This window comes from Monopterus albus, unplaced genomic scaffold, assembly GCF_001952655.1.
Source record: "Monopterus albus unplaced genomic scaffold, M_albus_1.0 scaffold17.1, whole genome shotgun sequence".
Lineage (NCBI taxonomy): Eukaryota > Metazoa > Chordata > Actinopteri > Synbranchiformes > Synbranchidae > Monopterus > Monopterus albus.
In genome coordinates this window covers 1,352,468-1,375,173 of record NW_018127897.1, presented here as the reverse complement: position 1 = coordinate 1,375,173, position 22,706 = coordinate 1,352,468, and the positions used below count along the sequence as shown (strand labels likewise).

The 22,706-nt window shown below is 41.3% G+C and overlaps 2 protein-coding genes across 4 annotated transcripts in view; one reads left to right on the top strand and one right to left on the bottom strand.

Annotated features, from left to right (window-relative positions):
- The first annotated feature begins 5,217 nt into the window (after nucleotides 1-5,217).
- pkma (pyruvate kinase M1/2a) lies at nucleotides 5,218-18,673 on the top strand. Of its 3 annotated transcripts, none has more exons than XM_020592370.1 (11): nucleotides 5,218-5,352; nucleotides 9,523-9,707; nucleotides 9,960-10,051; nucleotides 11,973-12,104; nucleotides 12,235-12,421; nucleotides 12,567-12,837; nucleotides 13,035-13,185; nucleotides 13,422-13,574; nucleotides 15,082-15,248; nucleotides 17,079-17,260; nucleotides 17,441-18,673. In XM_020592370.1, exons 2-11 carry the CDS (start codon nucleotides 9,551-9,553, stop codon nucleotides 17,545-17,547), a joined length of 1,599 nt encoding a protein of 532 aa, XP_020448026.1. In that variant the 5' UTR covers nucleotides 5,218-5,352; nucleotides 9,523-9,550; the 3' UTR covers nucleotides 17,548-18,673. The 3 variants fall into 3 exon arrangements, with proteins under 3 accessions (XP_020448026.1, XP_020448025.1, XP_020448023.1); XM_020592369.1 differs by lacking the exons at nucleotides 5,218-5,352; nucleotides 15,082-15,248 and adding exons at nucleotides 5,359-5,509; nucleotides 15,632-15,798; XM_020592367.1 differs by lacking the exon at nucleotides 5,218-5,352 and adding an exon at nucleotides 5,359-5,509.
- The window catches only part of dhdh.2 (dihydrodiol dehydrogenase, tandem duplicate 2), a 6,181-nt gene continuing 1,054 nt past the window's right edge, over nucleotides 17,580-22,706 (bottom strand). The window contains exons 2-7 of the mRNA XM_020592371.1: nucleotides 21,176-21,287; nucleotides 20,756-20,919; nucleotides 20,412-20,664; nucleotides 19,675-19,799; nucleotides 19,246-19,396; nucleotides 17,580-19,027 (exon numbers count right to left, since the gene is read on the bottom strand). Coding sequence (XP_020448027.1) covers nucleotides 18,918-19,027; nucleotides 19,246-19,396; nucleotides 19,675-19,799; nucleotides 20,412-20,664; nucleotides 20,756-20,919; nucleotides 21,176-21,287 — 915 coding nt within the window. The 3' untranslated portion in view covers nucleotides 17,580-18,917. The remainder of the gene's footprint in view (nucleotides 19,028-19,245; nucleotides 19,397-19,674; nucleotides 19,800-20,411; nucleotides 20,665-20,755; nucleotides 20,920-21,175; nucleotides 21,288-22,706) is intronic.

The window sequence follows — 22,706 nt, the reverse complement described above, 5'->3', positions numbered from 1 at the left end:
ATTAAAAAAAAAAAAAAAAAAAAAAAAAAAGAAAAAAAAAAAAAAAAAAAAAAAAGTCAACACATTGTAAAAAAAAAAAAGTCCAAAAAATGTAAAAGAAAAAAACGTCGAAAAAAATGTAACAAAAAAATTACAAAAAAAATACAAAAAAAGATTAAAAAAAAGTCAAAAAAAGGTAAAAAAAAAAAGTCCAAAAAAAAGTACAAAAAAAAATGTCAAAAAACATTTCTACAAAAATGTCAAAAAACAGTCAAAAAAAGTCGAAAAAAAATGTAAAAAAAAGGCAAAAATAAAAGGTCAATAAAAAAGGTCAAAAAAAGGGTCAAAACAAAAGGTCAGGAAACTCGAAATACAGCAAACTGAACTGTCTCAACAAAACCAACTGACCTAGCAAATGACACACACACCCACACAGGGGAACATATATACTGGCTGGCCAAACCAATAACACACACAAGGGGTAAACTAAAGACACTACCGAAGGCTTCCTCAGTCCAATCTTTTAGCTGAACTGCCCCCCCCATCCATGGACCAGGAAACATGGTAACTCAAAAGAAAAGGTAAACATTAACAATACAAAATTAATCAAACGTGCATGCTCATTGATCAATTGTGTATGTCTAATATGAATTACCCACCCAAGTCCATGGCTGGTGGTGGTTTAGGTCCTCACATGGTGAAGGCCAGGACTGAGGCCTTCACAATCCCACAGGTGAATCCTTCCAGTGCTGTCCCCTGTCAGTAGTATTTGTTCACTGATATCAGTTGACATAATGGTAATGACTGCACCTTCAACATTCACTGCCTTGAATTTTGCTAACAGATCTCCCTGTTCATGAATAGACCAGGCACAGATGTAGCCATTTTCAGAGGTCAGCAGTGTGGCTGTATTAGCACAGGGCTCCCTCGTCTTCAGACATTTCATAAGAGGTCTGATAGTCACACCTGTCTTAGATTTTGACAGAGCTGTGGCTTTTTGGTGTGGAGGAATCTTTCTGGTGTCTCTGACACTCTTTGCTGTCCTCTCGACAGGCAGACTCCTTTGGCCTTGAGCTGCTTTGGCTGTCATTTGTGTTTCAGGGCTCATACTGGTATTGAGACAGCAGAGAGCCTTAGCTGTATCAGCATTCCAGATAACAATAGTTTCATTGCTGGAGGCTGCAACCAGAGAATTGTTATGTACATCCACTGAGGAAATGTCCTTTAAATATTTGTGCTTGAAGAACCTGTGGTTACGGTTGTTCAGATCCAGGTAAAAAATGACCTTGGAGTTCCTTCCTGATACAAACAACCTGTTTCTGCAGACGATACCTGTCACCTCCTTTGGCACAGTGACAAGAAGAACAGCAAGCTCTGTTCCATTGTTAAAGTTCCACAGTCGGACTTTCCCATCCTGGGAAATTATGATTACTCTGCACTGTGGTCCATCAAATGACATAGCGGTGAGCCCCACATGCTGATCTGGAGTGACCTTAAACTGCAGGATGGCCTTTCCCGTTAAGATATCCCATACTGTCACCACGCCATTCTGGCAAACAGAGACCACCAGTTTGAAAATGCTGCTGTAGAGTGCAGAGCACAGGGGCTTGTTGTGGGATCTTAACATACTTTGAAAAACATCTGTTCCTCTTCCCAGACATTTCCTTATGACTGTATTAGCTAGGAACAGCTCACTATTGTGTGAGTTATAACACACACTGGAGATTGGGGCTTGTGTCATACCGTGAACCTGGAAGCTTTGCCTGCATAGCCAGTCACCTTCAGACCACACGCGCACATTCTTATCCTCAGATAAACTGATGAGTACTTTGTCCAGGTGGTTATACACGATGTGGGTGACTGTTATGACGTGTCCTTCCAAAACATGTACACAGTACGCGGTTTTGTGTGGAAACCACACCCACAGTGAGCCGTCTGTGCCACCAGTTACCAGACACCCAGTAGAAGGGGAGAATTCAACGCAGGTGAAAAACTCATGTCCTGGGTTCTCAATCGGGGAGGATAAGACACATTTTGATACTTCGGCATTGGGTGACACTGGGAGGTCAGCGAGGACCTGTCATGTTTGCTCGGCCGCTCTGCCTCCCTCACCTTTCCTACTGTCTCTTGCCCCATTACTCTTATCACGTTCACCTGTTCCTCACTCCCTTATCACCAGCTGCACTTGATTAGGTCACTCACTATATTACCCGGTTTCACTCCTCAGTCACTTGCCAGTTCTTTCTAGTCACTAGGCCAACTTTGCTCATGCGTTTTTTCATTGTTTTTGTATGTCCTTATCCCCTAGCCAAGCTACTGTTTTGTGTTCTCCCCATGGACTGTTCCTCCGGACCGTGGCTCCACTCTCCCCTCCCAGGCAGGTCAATGCACAGTCGCCTATCTATTCCACTATTGCCTTCATCTCTGTCTCTACCTTCAGTACCACCATCACCGTCGACCAGCCCAGGAGTGACCCCACCTACGCAGCTCGGCCCAGCTCTCCATCTCCTCGCCTCCTGCGGTTGGTCAAACACCCGGCTACTACTCATCTACAGGACTACGTACTATTTCCCTCTGTGTATTGTCACTCCTTTGATCACTATATATAATAAATCATTGTTTGCACCGAAGTCGGCTACCTGGGTCCGCCTCTTTCCTCGTTCGCACACTGACTGGTGCGAATGGCTCCTAACAAGACCAACATGGATGATCTGGCGCAGATGGCGAAGGAGTACAGCTCTGGAATATATTTGATCTGACTGCACATGTCATCAAAGATGTGGGTTTTAATACAGAGAAAGTCTTCAGACTGGTTTTTTTAGCAGGGCTGAAACATAAACGCCTCTAACTTTCTGCTGAAGAATTTTCTCATACGCCTTTTTGAAGAAAAGGCCATTTTTTTTACATTGTAGGAGATAAAAACATACAATTAGCCTTTTATATCTTCAAAAGTAAACACTGCTTTAGAACCATCAGACCAATAGTTCATGGCGCTGACAACGATGTCCTAAAGTATTAAAACATGTTTGAGTGCAAAGTGCCGAGGGAACTTACTGTAATCATAGAATAGCAATTCCCTGTCAAGAGTGGCGATGGCCACTTTGAGTTCTCTGAGGTACACCATGTCAGTAACACGGATTTTCTTGTTATGTGAGAAAGGAAGAGTGTTACTCATTCTGTCCAGTTGAACGGTGTGCTTCATGTCAAAGCTCTCAGACCAGCAGCTGAAGACACCATCGGAGCTGATGGAGAGGTACTGACCTCTCTGGTAAGTCCTGGTTTCTCCTATGAAACACTCAGAACTGTGATCCTCGTCATCAAAGGGACAGAACAACAGACGAAGAATATTTTTATGATGGTTCACAGGTACAATTTCAAAAGGTTTGGGAAAGATTTGATTATCCATTTTTTCTTCTGCCATTTTTTTCTGCAACAGAAAGTCCTGTAGCCCACCATGGCGCACAGAAATGACTACTGCAGCGTGTTCTTTTATGAAGAATAATCTGAGTCAAGTATCACTTTTAATCATTTATTATCACAATCGAATAGACTATCAAATAAAGCAATTTACAGAGCTCTGGCTTCCGTCTCTATCTGAAGCCCTGAACCTAAACAGCAAAACTGTTCAACTCGTCTTCAGGACAAGAGGGAACGCCTACCTGCCTGAAACCCAATGTCTTATACAATTTTGAAATGTGCAAAGTAGGTTGATCTGATGCCTCTCGTGCTGTTTCATTGGTCCCTCAGTCTGTCCATTTCCCAAGGTCCTGCCTGCTCCAGCTGAGGGAAGACAGTTTTCCTAGAGAGGGAGGAAAACCTAGCACTGCCTGTGTGTGTGTGAAAATAGCTATTTTACCAGGCAGCTGTTTCTTCTAGACCAAAATCCGATTATAACTTTGGTGTAAATCTTAGTATCTTATCAAACCCTAACTCCCCTGGCTTCAAAGCTCAGAGGGAATAATGAGCTCTTGTGGAGAGAATGCAACAAACCTAATGGAATCCTGTGGGATGATGAGACCTTGGAAAGTTACTCAGTGCACCAGACTTTCAATCTCAAGGGCCTGTAATATCACACAGTGTCTTTCAATATTCATACAGTAACTTATTTTCTCATCATTTTAGTGAATATATAATTGGGTGAATAGTAACTTCATAAACATATCTGTGACATGTAAGTATGTGAACTTACGTATTCTAAAATATAATCTTAACTATTCCTTTTCTAGTATGATAGAATAGTCATACACAAACAAAGTGATCACACAGGTTAAATGAACAACAGTCATGGTGTCAATCTTCTACTAAATAAGTACTTAATTCAATCAAATGTTAGAACCAATCCTAGAGTATAACTTTGTTAATAATTTTACCCAACACTACAGTTTGTGTCAATCTTCATGTAAAGGGCAGCGAGGTCGTCTTCACTCCCATAACTGCATACTTGCTTCATTGGAGCAACAAATTCCATCATATTCAGTCCCCCACCTTTAACACTTTCAGCTTCTTTAAGTATCCTCTCAGTCTCCTTAAAATTTATATCTGTAAACAGTTTGTCTGTGCTTGTAACTTCATCTGGCATAATATCTGCATGTATATCCATTATTGCTTCAATTAAAGCAAATAAGAAGATATTAGCGTAGATAATGTTAGTGCTGATTGCAGCTGTTTAAGTAGTGATTGAGTTGTTTAAGTGAAAGAAAGAACTTGCAAACTCCTAATGCGTGGACTGAGATCAAAGCCACTTTAGTCTATAGTGTCATCAAAATATTCAATTAAAAACACTCAGAACTGTGACCCTTGTCACCAAGGAAGACAGAACAACAAACTTTTTATTTTTTACTGACCTATGTAGTGAAGGAAATATGATGATGGAGCCAAAAACAAAAAACATACTGACACAACATGACAAATTACTCATTTGGATCCCAGAACTGGTCATTCAAATGGTTAAAACACTTGGTGGTAGTAATGTCCGATCTACTGCATTTTGTCCGGAAGCTACAGCACGCCATCACCATCTACAAACACATGTCGAGCTGCACGCACACCCGATCCGATTGGCTCTCGCATTTTACCAATCACTCCACACGTTTCCTGCGTATCCTTCCGCGTCGGCCTCAGTTTTACACAATCCCTGACGTTCCACAAGGGTAATATTGAAATAAAATAGATTGGGTATGCAAGCAGTGATGAATGTGGTTGATACAAAGGTCCTAAGACACCGTGTTCCCTTTCATTTATCTCTAGTATGTCGGATGGATATACTTCAGCATCCCTAGAAAGTAGTTCCGCAACGTGAGGGACTAGGAGATCACCTTGAGCTGGTTTGAGTTTAAAGTTACATCGGTCCAAGCAACTGTACCTCGATTTAAGGTGGGTGTTTTCGATAGGGATTGCAGCTTGGTCGTATGTTAGCTATTATTTAAACTGACCCGATAGCTAGTAAGACACTTGAGTTGTCACATTAGTGCCTTATACATCGTTTTCGTCTTTTATTATTTCTGTAGCTAGCCTTACATCCCATGAGCTGGTAAGTCATGAGTCACTCGCTGTTGGCTTGTTTTTACCCTTAGTTGTTATGTCACAGTTATATATTAAGCAGTGGAAATACGCCTGGATGTATGTAATTAGCATTAACTAAGATAAGCTCTACGCAGACCAAGTATGTGCAATTAATGAATGGATAAATGTAGGGCAATTTATTCGTGCACTGGGCCGCTCTTTCATTTGATAACTGTTTAAACGTTGTAGTCTTGTTTAAATTGTAGCTATTATATCTAAAGTAACGACATTAATTGTGAGTCTTTAAATGCGGAACGTTAAAGAATCGCTTCCTGTTGCTTCTTGTTGTAGGTGTGGCTGCTCCGTATTCTCGGCTTCCCATTGGTCAGTGGCCGTTGTGTCTCTAGATCAGGAAAATGTGACGCAGGATGAGAACGTGACCTTTAGCGCATCGCCTGCATGTATTTCACAGTATTATAACAAAATATTGACACGATTAAACTGATTGTATAAATGCAGCAGAGCTACCCCCGCCCGCTTTATTAAAAGTAGCATGTAATCGACGTCTTCCTTAACACGGCAAATAGAGTCGCGATAAATTCAAGTTGATCCGTTAATCGACATTTCCCATAATTTTCCTCCAGAAACAGTTTAGTTAAACATTAACCTCGTTAGTTGTGTAGTAGGAAATAAGTGTTATTATGTAGTTTGAAATGTGTACATTCCCCTAGCAGCTTAGCTGCAATGGCTTTCTGCGATGGTGCAACAGACAATTGGCCAGGTTGACACTGGATACAAGGTCGATCTCACCTTTGACAGCTGTAACAGGGGCATTCTTTGTTTGTGATTACAATACCCTGTTTGCAGGGCCTGCAGTATAGCCTGCATTGCATGGACCTATGTTGGCGTGAGAAATAATGGAAACTGGAAGCGCTGCATCACAAAATGGCGTCTTATTCCCAAGAGAAAAGTCAGGTCATAATGTCAGTGACTACAAATTCTGTTTTAGTGATGAGCTCAATAAAAGAGGTGCACAGTGTCTGTTGGATACCTGACTCTAGACTGTTGACTAAGAAGAAGATTATTTTTTTTCCCATGTAGTTCTAAACCTTGCTCATTATAAATTATCCCTATAGTAAAGTCCCCAGTAAAATCACTGCTACTTAACAAATATGACTCATGAGTCTTTAACCTGGTAAATACAGATTCTGGAACTTATCCTTATGTACTGCTGGTGGTGACATAACAGCATGTTAAGTATACACTGTTAAACTAATTCAGTGTAGTAGACTAGGCCTTTGCTGCTGGCACTGTTCCCATACACTCTCCCTGCTGCATGTTTGCTGGCATGGGGTGGAACACAACCAATTATGGCCACTCGTATGTCACTACAGACGTACTCACAGCACCGCCCAATGTCTTTGCACTCAGTTTGATGTAAGGGGCTGTTGATGTTAAAGATGTAGTCAAAGGGCTTATTTGAAATGTATTTAGTATGCGCACCCTTCTCTGGCATTCATTCACTTAATCTCATGTAGTACCCCAATTAAGTTTTGTGTTGCAGTTTACAGGCCTCCATAGTTTAAGTACCACTGTACATACTGTGCATTACATTTTTACAAACAGTCTTTGCTGCATTGCTATTAGTCAAGATTCTGTTTTTAAAATTGGAGAGTTGTATGACTTAGGCTGACACAGGACAAAGGATTTATTGCTTCAGCAATTGTATACATAGCATTATTTTTGGACATGAACAGTAACTGGTTTGTAGTCTGCATATTGGTTTTGGTCAAGAGCAACGTGGACTCTAATGGGAGTTGCCTAAAATTTCATCTCTGCCTTTTCCTTTAAGATAAATGTGCATCCTCTTTTAGTTTTGCAATTGCAACTGTCATTATTGCATTGTCTTCAGAATTGCATTAAATTGTGAATTTGTGATAACTAGCATATGTAATGCTCCAATGCCAGATGAGTTAAGCAGCAAATGTCACTAAACTGGTCTAAACACTTCATTATCCTTTTTTTATTCTTTAGTCAAATGCCTTTCATGAGTTACTCATAATTGCTCTTGCAATGATCCATCTCTTTTATTGTGGTATTTATGTGAACATTTTATGAGGGCTGGCCAATGTAGCATATATAGTTTCTTCAAAAAATATGCCTATACTTTTAATGAAAAAAATTTCCAGTAACTGCCAATATAACAATACTCATCTTTCCCCTCTGCAGTCTTTTCCCTGTGGTTCAGCCCACTCATGTCTGCATTTGGTGTGTACTGCAGTAGTAGGATGTGACTGTGCTCACGTAGGGCACCGGTCTGCCCCACTGACTCAAATGTTACATAATTGGTGAGCAGTTCCTATTGCAGGAGCCTGTTGATATAGCGGCTGTGCCTGGAATGCCCCACCATGATGCATTTGTAATTAGGGTGTGATGAGTAAGAAGAAGTCAGACTGCTAGTTTTGATGCAGCAGATTTTCCCCCGAGAGACTAACTCTGGTAGACGGTTATGAATGTGTCTTCAGTTGTAGTTGCACCACCCACCCATGCAGCCACCAAAGATTTTCCATCTTCTGTGTTCCAGCTCTCTTTTTAGAGTGCAACCTTAGTCTTTGTAGCCACTTTGTAATGGTGATGTAGAGGCATCCTTGGCAATTTTCACCGGCTGACGCAGACCAGACCTGTTGCAATAGAAATAAAGAACAATTTGTTCTTATTTCTGTTCTCACTGACATTAAATTTACTTAACATTGTAGACACCTTAGCAGGGTTTAGATATATACTGCGTCATGTTTAGGCTAGGGCCACCCTCAGGGTTAGTAATTCAGGCTAGAATGAAGCTCAAACCTGATGCTTGAATCACATATTTCTGTAACTCATCATTAGGTTGAGTCACACTTGTCTGCTGTACTGTAGTTATATAACCAGAGCCTTAGAGAAGCAATGCTACACCCTGCTCAAAACACCTACTTTGCAGACAGTTTGAAACATGCCTTGCACAATTCTCTCATTCAACTGACTGAAGGGAAATCAGGAAGTGCCTCAAGCAAGGCACACATCAGTATACTCTGTACATGGCAGTATTAAGCCATTTAGAAGTGCAAAGGTTTTGTTGCAATTTCTCTTCTGTTCAACCATGTTCAACCCCCCCCCCCCTTTTCTGGCTACAAAGATGTGATGAAAGACATTTCAGCCCTGTAGATGAGCTTCTTGATGGCATTGTTGCACGGATGGCGCAGGGGGAAGGGGGTTGAGGGAGGTCAGAGTATACAACATGGGGTACATCCCATTTCCCTTATTTGGTCATTCCACCCTCCTTGCTCAACCCGGAAGTCCTCACATCTTATGTGGGCGGGATTAAGACACAAGGAAAAGATAGAAAGGTAATGTGTTTAAGGGAATTGTGATTTGCCCACCATAAGGTGAATCCCAGTTCCCCTAACTGCATTCATGTTTCCCTCACTTGTGTATTCTCCTTGCATCTTAGTCCTGCCCACACAAGATGTAAGGAAAAACTGAGGAGAGAGGTACCAAGGAAACATGTTTTAACTGACATGAAATGACCTTTCCTCTGATGCTTCATGAGAAGCATCCGATCACAAACCGATTTCTGATAAAGGGGTGCAGCTGTCTCTAACGGACATCTGTGAAGGATGCACTTGTGTGTCCTTGGTTATAGCTCCTCCAGGCAGCCTCCTCACTCTTCATTCCATTGCTACTCAGAACAGAAATTAGTTTTGGGACGTCCTCATCATCGTGGCTGACTGGATTGACTTCCAGGTCAAGCAAGGATCAGGGACTGAAGAATGATAAAATAATGGAATGGGATTCACCCATATACTATTCTTTCCAGTAGTATAGAATACTGCATGGAGACGAAAATCAGATTAAGTTTCTAAACTTATCATTGCATAAACTTTATGACTGTAAGATCTTGAAAAGTGTAAAGGAATCCAGGACCCACAGTGGTCAACAGAAAACTGTTGGCTGCCTTCATTGCACCCTCTAAACAAACTTAATTGTTTTCAAATGTTCTTTCAGGTCTTCTCCAGTTGCACCAGTGATCACCATGCCTCAGACAAAATCTCAAGACATGGGCTCTGCCTTCATCCAGACACAGCAGCTAAGCGCTGCCATGGCTGACACCTTTCTGGAGCACATGTGCCTGCTGGACATTGACTCTGAGCCCACCACTGCACGCAACACTGGCATCATCTGCACCATTGGTTGGTCTATATTGTTGGTCAGCACAGTCAAAGACAGATAAACCTGTACTTTTACTCTAACATAAGTAAACATGCCTTCCACTAGGTGTGTGAAACTGCACTGAGCAATAACAATGAATTCAAATCAAATTTTATTTATTTATTTACAACAACAAAGTTATACCAAAGTGCTTCACAATTGTGGAAACTATTTCATGAAGAAGCAAATGAGACAAACGTATCCAGTTATGTTCTGTCATTAACCATCTACAGGGCCAGCCTCTCGTTCTGTGGATTTGCTGAAGGAGATGATCAAATCTGGAATGAACATCGCTCGCATGAACTTCTCCCATGGCACACACGAGGTGAGATTTTCCATAATTCATTTCTCAGTGAGCAGGGCAGCTACAGCCAACCACTCAGGCAGTTAAGTCATGTTTAAACTGTGCTGACAATTGATCAAACATGGCTTTGTGCTTTATCAGTTTTAAGAATTCAGGGCCTCTATTGTTTAATAATTTGAGAGGCAAACCTACAAATGGCAATGTGAATGACAGTTTTGTACATAAAAACCTTTTTTGATTTAGATTTTCTCAATTATTTCTTAATGCTGGTATTTACAAACAATGTCACTGCATTAACAGATGTGAAGCATGAATGACACTTAAAAGTAGAAGTATCCATGACTGTGGGTCAAGGAATTTCAGCGAGATCAAAGGGAGAACTATAAAAAAGCCAGAGATTTGTTGGCTTGCTAGACTAAATGCATCATGTGTAGCTTCCTGCAATTCCTTTATCTCCTCAGCAGGCAACACACCTAGACTAGCGTGTACACAAACGAACACCAAGGTCAGCCCACTTTTGACCAAAGTGGGAAGTGGAAAGCAGGCTATGTTGCAAATCCAGAAAATCGCATTTCTTTAAACCAATGTGAATAACTTGAAATGAACGACACCTACAAAAGAGAATATTATATTATGTAAAAAAAATGTATTGTGAATGTATGATCCCTGACCTATAGTCAAATACTCCATATACACTACATGTTCTGCCCAACGCTGTAGCACACTGGACGCAGCCAAGATGTCATCTATCCATTTATTTCCTGGCTTGACATCAGGACACTTCAACTTTCTGAAACTACATTTTCAGAAGGCTGCATTTCAAACCATTTAGCTTAGAATTTGTGAGACCTAAACTAATTGCATTTTGAAGTGTTTCGACAACTTAATTAAAAATCAGTTTTCCTTTAGTCATGGTGTAGTGAGTTGGTCATAATGTAGTTCAGTGTGTTACTTGTGTGCAAGGCAGCCAATGTGATTTATATGTCACTTAAGTTATTAATGAAAGCTGTGGTTGCCCAAGTGGGCAGCATAACCCATGTGCAGCAGGCAGCTGTCATCAGAGCCACAAACACTATGCTGTGTTCAGGAGCCTGCACTAATGGGCAAAGAAGGCTGCATCAGTATCATGACAGGACTGAATTTCTCTGAAGTTTGCTCCCAGCATTTCCCACAGTATATTTCTAGCCAACACTGGACACCTTAACGAACACTGTGATAGACGGATATGTTTCCAGGATGAAAGTGTCTGTTCATGGTAGAAACAGTATCAGACCATACGAGTAATGGCTTTACACAAGTCTCTTTAGTAGTCTGTGTACATTTTAATTTGTCGTTCCATTTATTGCATGTGGTCTCTTTTTTTCACCACCAGCTTCAGTAAGATATTTACTCCCAGGAAACTGAACTTCAGCTGAGTTCCTTTTAATAGGCAACTTTACGCAACAGATATTTCAGTTATTGCAAGTGGTGTTTCATCATAACAAAATGTGTACTCAAGGACGCATGCTTAGGATGACATTGTGTATCAGTATGTTGCTACTCTGCCTGATACTGTATGATATGTAATATTGACATTTATATTATCTAATGACAGTTGACAAGGCATTTTAACTTGATTGCTCTGTTGTTCTGCTTGGTCTGTCAGGAAAACTGTTCGACCCAGCAGTGATGCCGACACTATGTCTAGTATTTATGACTGTGTTTGCCTTTTCTATCTGGTAAAAAAAATCAATTTTCCTTACAATAACTGTCAGTGTGACTAGCAAAATCTGGTTTATTTTCATTCCAATTTGTGTGCTAGCAGCAGAAGAGTGGATCAGAAGAGATCACAGGTTTGATCAGAATCAGTAACTGGGTCCTTGAGTATGTAATGGTTTATTTTGCTTAGGGCTGTTACTTTAGACGTATTTCATATGTGATACAATGTTATTCTTTTCTGCAGTACCATGCACAGACCATCAAGAATGTACGTGAGGCATGTGAGAGCTTTGAGCCTGGCAGCATCCACTACAGGCCTATCGGCATTGCCCTGGACACCAAGGGCCCAGAGATCAGGACTGGCCTCATCAAGGGAGTGAGTCTCAGTATCACTTGTCGGCGTTCTTCACACTACAGCAGTAGTCATTACAATGAGTTTAGTAGCTGTTGTTGACAATCAAGAATGTCTTGTGCATGAAAGTAAATCTCTGTTAATGATTTATCAGAGTGGCACAGGTGAGGTAGAGCTGAAGAAAGGTAACATGATCAAGATTACTTTAGATGACACCTACCAGGAAAACTGCAGCGATGAGATCCTCTGGCTCGACTACAAGAACATTACCAAAGTAGTTGAGGTTGGCAGCAAGATCTACATCGATGATGGACTTATGTCCCTGCAAGTCAAAGAAATTGGTGAGTGGTGTTGAGAAACATATACATACACTAAATAAAGTCAGCCCTGTTTATAAATTAAAAAAATAAGTTTCTTTTGGTCTGTTGGGACTTTGGTAGACACTGCCTCAGATTGGAGTTTTTCAATATTTTCTTGTCTCTCCAGGCTCTGATTTCCTTATGTGTGAGATTGAGAATGGTGGCACCCTGGGGAGTAAGAAAGGAGTGAATCTCCCCGGTGCTGCTGTAGACCTGCCTGCTGTTTCTGAGAAGGACATCCAAGACCTGCAGTTTGGTGTGGAGCAGGGAGTCGACATGGTCTTTGCCTCCTTCATCCGCAAAGCAGAGGACGTACATGCTGTCAGAGCAGTGCTGGGAGAGAGAGGCAAAAACATTAAGATCATCGGCAAGCTGGAGAACCACGAGGGTGTGCGCAGGTGTGCATATTTATTAAATGTGTCCATCTTCTTTTTGCATGAGATCCAGTAATTCTGGTCTTTTGTTTGTTGTGTTAAAAATTCTGTGAAAGCAAAGTTCAGCTGTTAAGGGCATGTGAAAGAGGTTTCTTAATACTCCTAACATACTGGCAGTTGTACTTGATCTAACTTGGTTGTATGTTCTAACACTTGTGCAGATTTGATGAGATCATGGAGGCCAGTGATGGCATCATGGTTGCCCGTGGTGACTTGGGTATTGAGATCCCCACAGAAAAGGTTTTCCTGGCTCAGAAGATGATGATTGGTCGCTGCAACAGAGCTGGCAAACCGATTACATGTGCCACTCAGGTCAGAAAACAGCAATGGTCACACTACATTTCTTAAGGTTCATTTCCCCCAGCGGCTAGAGTTCATTTAGACTGGCAGATGAGAGGCTGTACAGGGCAGCTCTATGTGAAAATAAAGTGGGCAGTCATAGTTTAATCTTCTAAGTATATAACATTAATGTCAGTTTGGTTTATCACTGTGTTGGGCTGAGGTTTGTTCATGCTCTCTTCTGAACCCTTCCCATGAACACCATTCAGATGTTGGAGAGCATGATAAAGAAACCCAGACCCACCCGTGCTGAAGGCAGCGATGTAGCCAACGCCGTGCTGGATGGAGCTGACTGCATCATGCTCAGTGGAGAGACCGCCAAGGGAGACTACCCTCTAGAGGCAGTTCGCACACAGCACATGGTGAGTTAAATTAATGTATGGTACACATACAGTTCTGCAACAATAGAAAACAGAAAATCAAAGCATTAAGTGGTATTTTAAAAAGATGTTTGTTTGATGATGCATGGCTTTTAAGTCTTTTACATGCCTTTAAAATGTCTTGTATTACAGAAGAAAAGATTAGAAGTTACTGGGAGATTACACTTTCTCATTTCCTGATTTTTGTGTTCTTCTGAACACATCTATTACTTCTCATTCAGATACGCATTGATGTGACATCTTTGTGGATGGACTCTTTTGACATTTGGGTCCATCCAAACTGAAGTAAATGCCTGTCGCCTGCACCACCTCTGCTAACAAATTTATTGTGGCTGCTTGTCTTAGCCAGTTTGCTCTGGTATCCCCAGATAGATCTACTTGCATTCTTGAGTAACAATAAAACTAGTGAACAGGGAGCATGAGCAGCCATTTAGAGTGATGCCAAACTCAGAAATTACACATAAAGCCCTGTAAGAACAGTTTTTGAGGAAAACGTGAGCCTTTATAGTTTTTCTTTTTTCCTCCCCAGAGACAGACAAAACACCTGTCTAAAGTATTAAACACAAGGCTGTTAATAATTAATTCTTGGTGAATGCTTGCAACAAAACCACAGTTCTGAATTGCATGAATGGATAATGCAGCTAATGCTGTCTTGCCTGTCTCTCACTGCTCAGGCCTTTCTTGACTAACCTCCACTGTTCCTTGGCTGCACTTTGCTAGTTGCATTGCTATGCAGATACAGAAGTGACTCAGCAGTCCTACAGCTCACTGCCCCTATGCTGAAACTGCATGGGGTGCCTCATAATCCATAGATAACTTCCACTGAGCTAAAACCAGCCGTATTTGAGTAGAACAGATTCACATGAACTAAGCGACTTTTGCTGTCAACCATTGCTTTTCCTCATTTACTTCAGTTTCTAATGCTTTTCTCGTTCATTCTTGGTCACTGTTTTTAATCATTTCTTCACCCTTTGTGCAGTGTGTGGCTTCAAGTCACAAGCCAGATTTTTTATAAATATAGAAAATATATTACATGAGTTCTATAAATATACTGTGTGTATATGTCATTTATTTTGTAACTTTATTTTATCAGGCCCAACTCTGTCATTTGATCTTTTGTCATTAGAGTTTATTCATCTGGAGGTTAAGGAGTCCTTTTTAAAAGCTTATGGCAGTGCTGCAGTTACCTTAACTCAAGTTGTATTATCCTATTTTTACATGTAATATCATGTAAAAGTTTGTGGTAAACTTTTGACTCTTGAATATGTTTTTAATGTTGATGTTTCCCTGTGTCACCCCACCAACTGCACACCTCATCTCATCAATTCACTGTACCCTGTCCCTTAATTTCTGCTTTTCTTGGGTCTCTTTAACATTCTCTCTCTCTCTCTCTCTGTTTTCCATTTTCTTTTTTCCACTCCTTTTCCATCTGCGTGTGCCTGGTGTGGGAATGCCTTTGCTTGATGCATCTTGCCCTCACTGCTGCCAGATCGCTCGTGAAGCTGAGGCAGCCATGTTCCACCGGCAGGTGTTCGAGGACCTGCGTCGCTCTACGCCGCACTGCAAAGACCCTGCTGAGGCTATTGCAATCGGCGCTGTCGAGGCCGCCTTTAAGAGCCTAGCCTCTGCGATCATTGTGCTCACGGGCTCTGGAAGGTAGGCAGGTTATCAGGTCCTGGCAGTTTAAGGACACTGATACTGGTATTCAAGAAGCCTGAAATAGGTAGAGTAGGGTCAGGCAGGGATTGGCTGAAGAAACGGAGGTCCTGGCAAACACTTTAAGTGGACACCTGGTAAACACACTTTAAAGAGCAAAATGCTTGTGTAAAAATGTAGAAATGTATACATTAACCCAATAATTCTGAGGTTTTAGGCCTCCTAATTTGTGTCGGTGCTTAAAGGAACACTTAAAGGGCCATTATTTACCCAAGAACTATACATAACCAGGTGTCTGTCTCAGTGTTTGCCAGTCACTCCCAGTGGTGTGTGTGTGATTGAGAGTAACCCCAGCCCTTCCCTCGCGGTCCTTTGGGGCTCAGATAGCACGAGAGGCCGAAGCAGCGACCTTCCACAGACAGCTGTTCGAGGAGCTGAGAAGACTCTCCGATCTGACCAGAGACCCTTCAGAGGCCACAGCAATTGGGGCTGTTGAGGCATCCTTCAAATGCTGCGCTAGTGGCATCATTGTTCTCAGCAACAGTGGGAGGTAAGAAAGAGAAGGATGGAGCTAAAATGATCCTAGTCCTAAAGGTAAGGTGTTGCCAAGTATGTGCTAGCCTCTCCAGTACAACTCTGATTCACCCTCCAGCACCTAATGTGCTCTTGCAGATCCCTCTCCTTTAATTTTGTGTGTGTGTCTGTCATGTACTATTACTCAGGGTATGTAGGGAGAGCAGTAATTTCAAGAGTGTCATTAGCCCAGTTCCAATGTCCACCTGCTACTGAATATTACTTGTGGTTCAGTGAAAATGTTTCTTGAGGAATCATTACTTGGGACTTTTTCTCACCAACTAAAGCAATGCAAGGCTCCCATTTCCTGAGATTAAACTAGACAGCACTCGGAGTGCAAACCTGCCAAAGCAGCTCGCTGTCCCCAGAATGCCATTCCACCAAAAAAAACAATATTCCCATGAACCTCCCCCCCCAGCATTTAGAATTACATTGATATCATTAGTTTGAAACAATATTTCAGTCATGTTGGTTTTCTTCGGGATGTCGCTCAGGAAGTTTTGAAGATTCATTGAATCTGTTGACACCCTACTACGGCAGCAGAGTTCCAGCTACAAATTGATGCAGCTTCATGACATTGGCCCTGTCTCACAATGGTGAAGAATCTTTTCAAAAAATATCTGGGTAAGGGTGATGATCCAGATCACCACCAAAATCTAATGGATACCCTACTGCTCCAAAAAACTGATTACTTTTTGAGTTGTGCTGTGAACAAACAGGTAAAAACTGGATACTTTCTGGCTTCCTCTGACACCCTTGTTTTTACATCACTGTTATTAGTTGTGGGTAGTTACCTTGACAAAATCAGCACTATAGGCTCAGAAATGTTTCAGTGGGACAGCCTTGATTTGTTCAACAGGAACACAAATCAAACACTTGGTGTTTGAGCATGGACATCTGGATTGGGTCCCTGACTGTCTAAATCAACCAAAATATCAGAATATTTAAGGTGTGGAAGATTTCAAATCATATGTTTCTTCCAAGAATTAATGGGGGTTAATTTACCCATTTTAAAACAATAGGGTTAATGACTTGCAGCTAAAATGTTAAGCTTAAGGTTTTATGCAATATTAATCTTCAGAATCACCAAGATTAACCAGTTGTTGTGCATACTTGAATCAGGCATGTTTGCATAATATTTTAGCATTAAATTTGGTCTGCCCTTTCCCTCCATAATTATATTTATTTGGTCATACAAAATGTGAATGAATTGAGGTAAACTTGTGCTCAGCTGTGTTCATGCTGGTGTTTGTGCAGGTCCGCCCATTTGATCTCCAGGTACAGGCCCCGTGCCCCCATCCTTGCTGTGACCCGTAACGCCCAGACAGCTCGCCAAGCTCACCTGTACCGCGGCATCTTCCCTGTACTCTACACCAAGCCTGCTCACGACGTGTGGGCAGAGGATGTCGACATGCGTGTCAACTTTGCCATGGATATGGGTAATGCTTGGCAACAGACATTTACAATTTTGCACCATTATGTCACTATGCAGTATTATATTGGCATGTATATTTCAACATGCATAACAATGTCGGCAATAATACCTTTTGCTGTGGACATCTGATCCAGACACTAACAGAATTAAATGTTTAGCTAAATGGTATATTTTAAATTTTCAGGCAAAGCCAGAGGTTTCTTCAGAGAGGGAGATGTTGTCATCATCTTGACTGGTTGGCGCCCAGGCTCTGGTTACACCAACACCATGCGTGTGGTTCTGGTAGCCTGAACAACAAACAGAGCTGTACTGCTTTCTCTCTCTCTCTCTCTCTCTCTCTCCATCTTTCATAGCTCTCAACCCCAAACTCCACTTCTGCTCACAGCCCTTCTCATCTATCCCCCAGCTCACAGATGTAACATCCTGAATTTAGAATTTAGGCAATGAAAAATAAAATAGAGTATAGCTTGATAGCCAGAGAGCTGTTTTGGGTGGAAGTTGAGGCTTGTTCTGTACAATTCCACTTTTTCCTCCATTCCTTTCACACCACTTAATCAGATGAGTGTTCGGGGCCTGAGATTAACACTCCCTGACCAGAAACTGCTGTATTTGTTCACTCACGCTTGTATAATTTAAAAGTGAAGCAATCGAAGAGTGAGTGCATCCTGGTCTATGTGCATACTGGTGCTCGTTGAGGTGGGGTTGGTGGTGGGTCAGACTGATGTTAGCACCTTGAGTGCTGTAACAGTTTACTAATCACACTCATCTGTTGACTGAATGAACAAAGTGGCATGGTCAATCAAAAGGCTCCTCCTGCAGCGCAGCCTTGGCTCCACCATTCCACTTAAACAGATCTTTGCGTAGTGCTGTCTGTATGAAGTGTCCTCTGTTAATGCCAGCTTTCATTGTATTTTAGTGTATCTGTAAATGCTGCATTCCTATTCTACTCCAGACAGTGTTCCATTCTATGTAACACCAAGTCAAGTATAAACTTCTGTTAATGGTTAAGTTTTGTTATGGGACATTTATTCTACTTAAATTTTGTTTGACTATGGAGAAATGTTAGTTTTGGAAGTCCACTCAGAGGGGTTTAAGCTAGTTGATATGTATATTAGATGAGTTATAAAGCCTTTACATATATTTGCATTTGGATCAGATGTACTGTAAGTTGGCATTTGTGAATCATGCATGGTTCACCCAAGTTGATGATATGAATGAGCACGTGACCCCACCTGTCACTGTCCTAGTGAGTGATGGGTTTCTCTCCCTACACTGGTGACCTACTGTAGCTATCTTCATGTCTCTAAAATGCTTTTGATTGTAAGATCCAACTAAATGGAGAGGGGTTTTATGTTTAAGTGGTTACTGAGCTATCCAATGAGACTGGATTTCCATCAATAAAAGAGATGAGCATTGATCTTTGCCTGTTTCTTTGATGCCAAGTTATCATGAATTTAGGTGCACTTTTGTGTAAAGGTTTATAGGTGTTACTACAGTAAATAAACATTAAGGATTCAGGTGAAAACCTCTGGAGTGACTACATTAATCCTCTAAAAAGGGTGAATACAAAGTCCAGATCGAACATGAATACCAACTGATTCTCAGTAATGAACTTGTTTTATTCAACAAGGGAATCCCAGTTTGGGTACATGTGGAAACATTTACTGGTAGTCCTGGCTGTACACAACCCCCACCTGCCTACGGATCTCGTCCTCTAGCTCAGCCAGCAGAAGAGAGTCGGCATGAGACATAACTGCACTCTCCTTCAGTCCTACATGGGGAAAAACACACTTAAGAATACATGGTGTACTGTTAAGTCTGCACACAGTAAATGCCCATTGGTGTTTGTTTTTTTTATATGCCACCTTGTGTTGAAAGTGTGTTTAACAGGTGTAATAAAATTAGGTCTGAACATTCAGAAATCCATTCAAATATGTTAGTTTTTTTGGGTAATTAATTACTCAAGATCTATACAGACTAACATCATACCTTTGAGCAAACACTGTCGAACCTCCTCTGCTTCATAACGCAGCCCTGTGCTGTTGAGGAAGTTGAGAGGCAAATAGGGTTCTGGCAGTGGGTACTGGGTCTCCTTCCCATTTACCTCTAATGATGTGGGGCACCACATGTGCTGACGAACCTATTTAAAAAAAAAATGCAACAGGAAATCTTCACAGCAATGACAGTAAGGGAATACAAAGGATATATCATGTGTGCAATAAATATAGTTTAACATTTTTGTGTTAACTGAAATGAGAATCTGCACAGACAAATATCTTCACAACTTTCCTTCCTGAAATCCTAAACAGATTATCTCAGTTCACTTACCAACTTTAAATTTTATATTAAAGATGCAAATGTCCACTGGGAAAACTGGTATTCCATTTCAGACTATTCAGCCCTGCTGTGATGACCTACCCTGATTGTGCCCTTTGTGCCCACAATAAGAGCATCATTGGGCAGCTTCATACCCAAGGAGCAAGTACACACAGCAATTCTGTTCTTGGAGAACTTCAGAGTGACAACCACAGTCTCATCCACTCCTGTAACAATACAAAATATATATAGTGGCATGGCTGCAATATGCAGACATAAAATGCAATATAAATGGTTGTTGTAGTGTCTTCTGTGCATCCACTGCAAACAAAATGTCAAGTCAGTAAATTGTACCATATTGTAGATTTCAGAATAATATATGACTACAACAATAGGCACCTGTACTATGAAACTTTTCATTGTGCTAGTAATTACATAAAAGAAATGGCTAAAACTTTTTAAAATCCAAGTTAAAAACCCATCTCCAAATAAATGTATACCATCGAGGTCAACGATCTTACTAGTGTCACAGTGTGTGTGTTGTATTTAAAGAAAAGAGAAAGCAGTTTTGAGGAGGATGACTTCACCCTTCACCAAGAAGCATGTTTCTTTACTCTTAAGACTGACACCATGTCAGTAGAATATTTACGTGTCACAGTGAGAAAAGCCCAGAATGAACAAGTTATTTTCACCACTGCTGGTGAACCCATGTCACTAATACTGTGCATAGCATTATTGTGTAAGTACAACACTGGAAGTTAATGGACTGGTAACTCAATGATTTGATGCCAGTGCATTGGAAATTATATTTGAGACTTCACTGGCCTATTTTTACATACCTGTCTCCAGGCAGACCCCCGTGGCTTGTATGGACTCTGGCTTTTCTCCATTGTACACCATGCATGTGAACTGCAGGCAGTAGATGCCAACATCTAATAATGCTCCACCACCCAGCTCCTTCTGCACGGCTCTCGGTATGTGCATCATTGGCCAAGCAAACTCTGATTTTACCATCTTCACCTCACCCACCTCCCCCTGAGCCAACAGCCTTCTGATCTCCACAGAGGCCGGAAAAAAACGGGTCCAAACAGCCTGAGGCGAAGAACAGGATGCATCTCATACAGTTGCATTTTACGTGCATAAGCCATCTTTTTTTTGTCTTTGTAGTCTGATCCATCCATACCTCCATGAGGAAGACATCATTGGTCTTGGCAGAGGCAAGGATCTTCTGAACCTCCTTGATGTTCATGGCCAGTGGCTTCTCACACAGAATGTTCTTCTTGGCATTTGTAAAGAGCAAACAAGTGCTCAGATGGTAAGGGTGGATAACTCCAACATACACTACATCTGTGCACACACAAATGGACAGGTCAGAGAGAACATGAGAAACTAATCTGTCTATAAAAATGTGTGTAACAATGAAACATTAACAGGAAATAAAAACTGACACAAACTGAACTGGACATTAGTGAAGATTTTCTATGGGGTTTTGCTCTAACTGAACTGTTTTTAGGAAGCAAACCTCTCCAAAGCAGAAATAAAAACAAATGCTAAGAGCCACGAGCCAATCAAAATTGACCCAGAAATTCTGACAGAAACTGACCAATGTCTGGATCTCTGGCCAGCTCCTCATAGCTGCCGTATGCTCGGGCGATGCTGTGCTTTTTTGCAAACTCCTGTGCATCCTCTAACTTGCGAGCTGCCACAGCCACAACCTGTGAATAATGTTTCAAATGATTATTCCCACTTTACTAACAAGTAACACTACAGTCTATGTTGTTGGAGTGTATAATCCAATGCTGACATGAAGGCTTAAGTCTGACTGTTGAATTGGTGTGGGCAAATATTTCAAAATAAATCAATTAGCACTTTATTCCCGAAATTAGCCAGTATTCATTTTGGAGAATGAGACTCTAGATTTAATTTAAGTTTTTAACTTTCCAATGTTGCATTTATATTTTTCTCTTTACATAAAACCGAAACGTATATATATATATATATATCACCAAGTACATGTTACCATTAGAAGTAAGTGAGAAAAATGTTACACCATACACGTTTTTTGGTAATTTTAGTGAACTGATCCATTAAATAACTTTGAGGCTCAGAGGCTAACAAACCACTCGGCTCAGGTCAACTGAATAAAATCAGTTGTTTTTGTTTCCTGTGCAGTCATGTGTCCTCATCAGACACAAACGATTCACATGACATGCAGCCTTCTTGTATGCAAACACACACAAATTCACACATGCACCATCAGTAACTCTTGATATAACACTTGTGAAAGTTAATCAACTTTCCACTGATTACCTTCAGGTTTCATTCATTGAAATAATATAATCCACTTATATTTCTGACTGGTATGTCAGCCACAATTCAGTCTGTGCCTCTGAGCCCCCAGGCTAAATTCCAGTGAGATGCTCTGAATGCAGTTATATAAATGAGTGGAGGTTTTGTCCCTGTTCTACAAAGGACCTCAGGTCATCTGCGCCATTCACTTGTTTGCTTTTGGGGGGTGCTGGCTTCCAGCTACAGCAACTATCTTGTTTTCTTTTTCTCTTGGTCTCACACTAACCCTGTTAACCTATATGGACTGGACTGTGTTTTGTTTGTGTACTGAGGTAACACATCCAGATCAACCAAATAAAAGTGTGCAATTATAAGATGGTTAACCATAATTACTTTCACCTCCCTGCCTCTTCTCTTTCTCTTTGCTTTCATTCCATGCAGTACCCACAGCCGCACCCAGCTCTCCTGATGCTGTGGATCACTACCTAGAGACGCCTGCTGACGAATATGAACATGCCCACTTCCAGAAGGCCAGGAAGAGCCTGGAGGCCAGGCACCGTGAGAAGACATCACAGGTAGTGATGAGAAGGAGCAACATTGGAATAAATAATGAGACCAAAATAAAACTTTTTGGTATTAGCGCCACTCGCCGTGTTTGGAGGAAGAAGAAGGATGAGAACAATCCCAAGAACACCATCCCAACCGTGAAGCATGGGGGTGGTAACATCATGCTTTGGGGGTGCTTTTCTGCAAAGGGGACAGGACGACTGCACCGTATTGAGGAGAGGATGGATGGGGCCATGTATCATGAGATTTTGGGCAACAACCTCCTTCCCTCAGTAAGA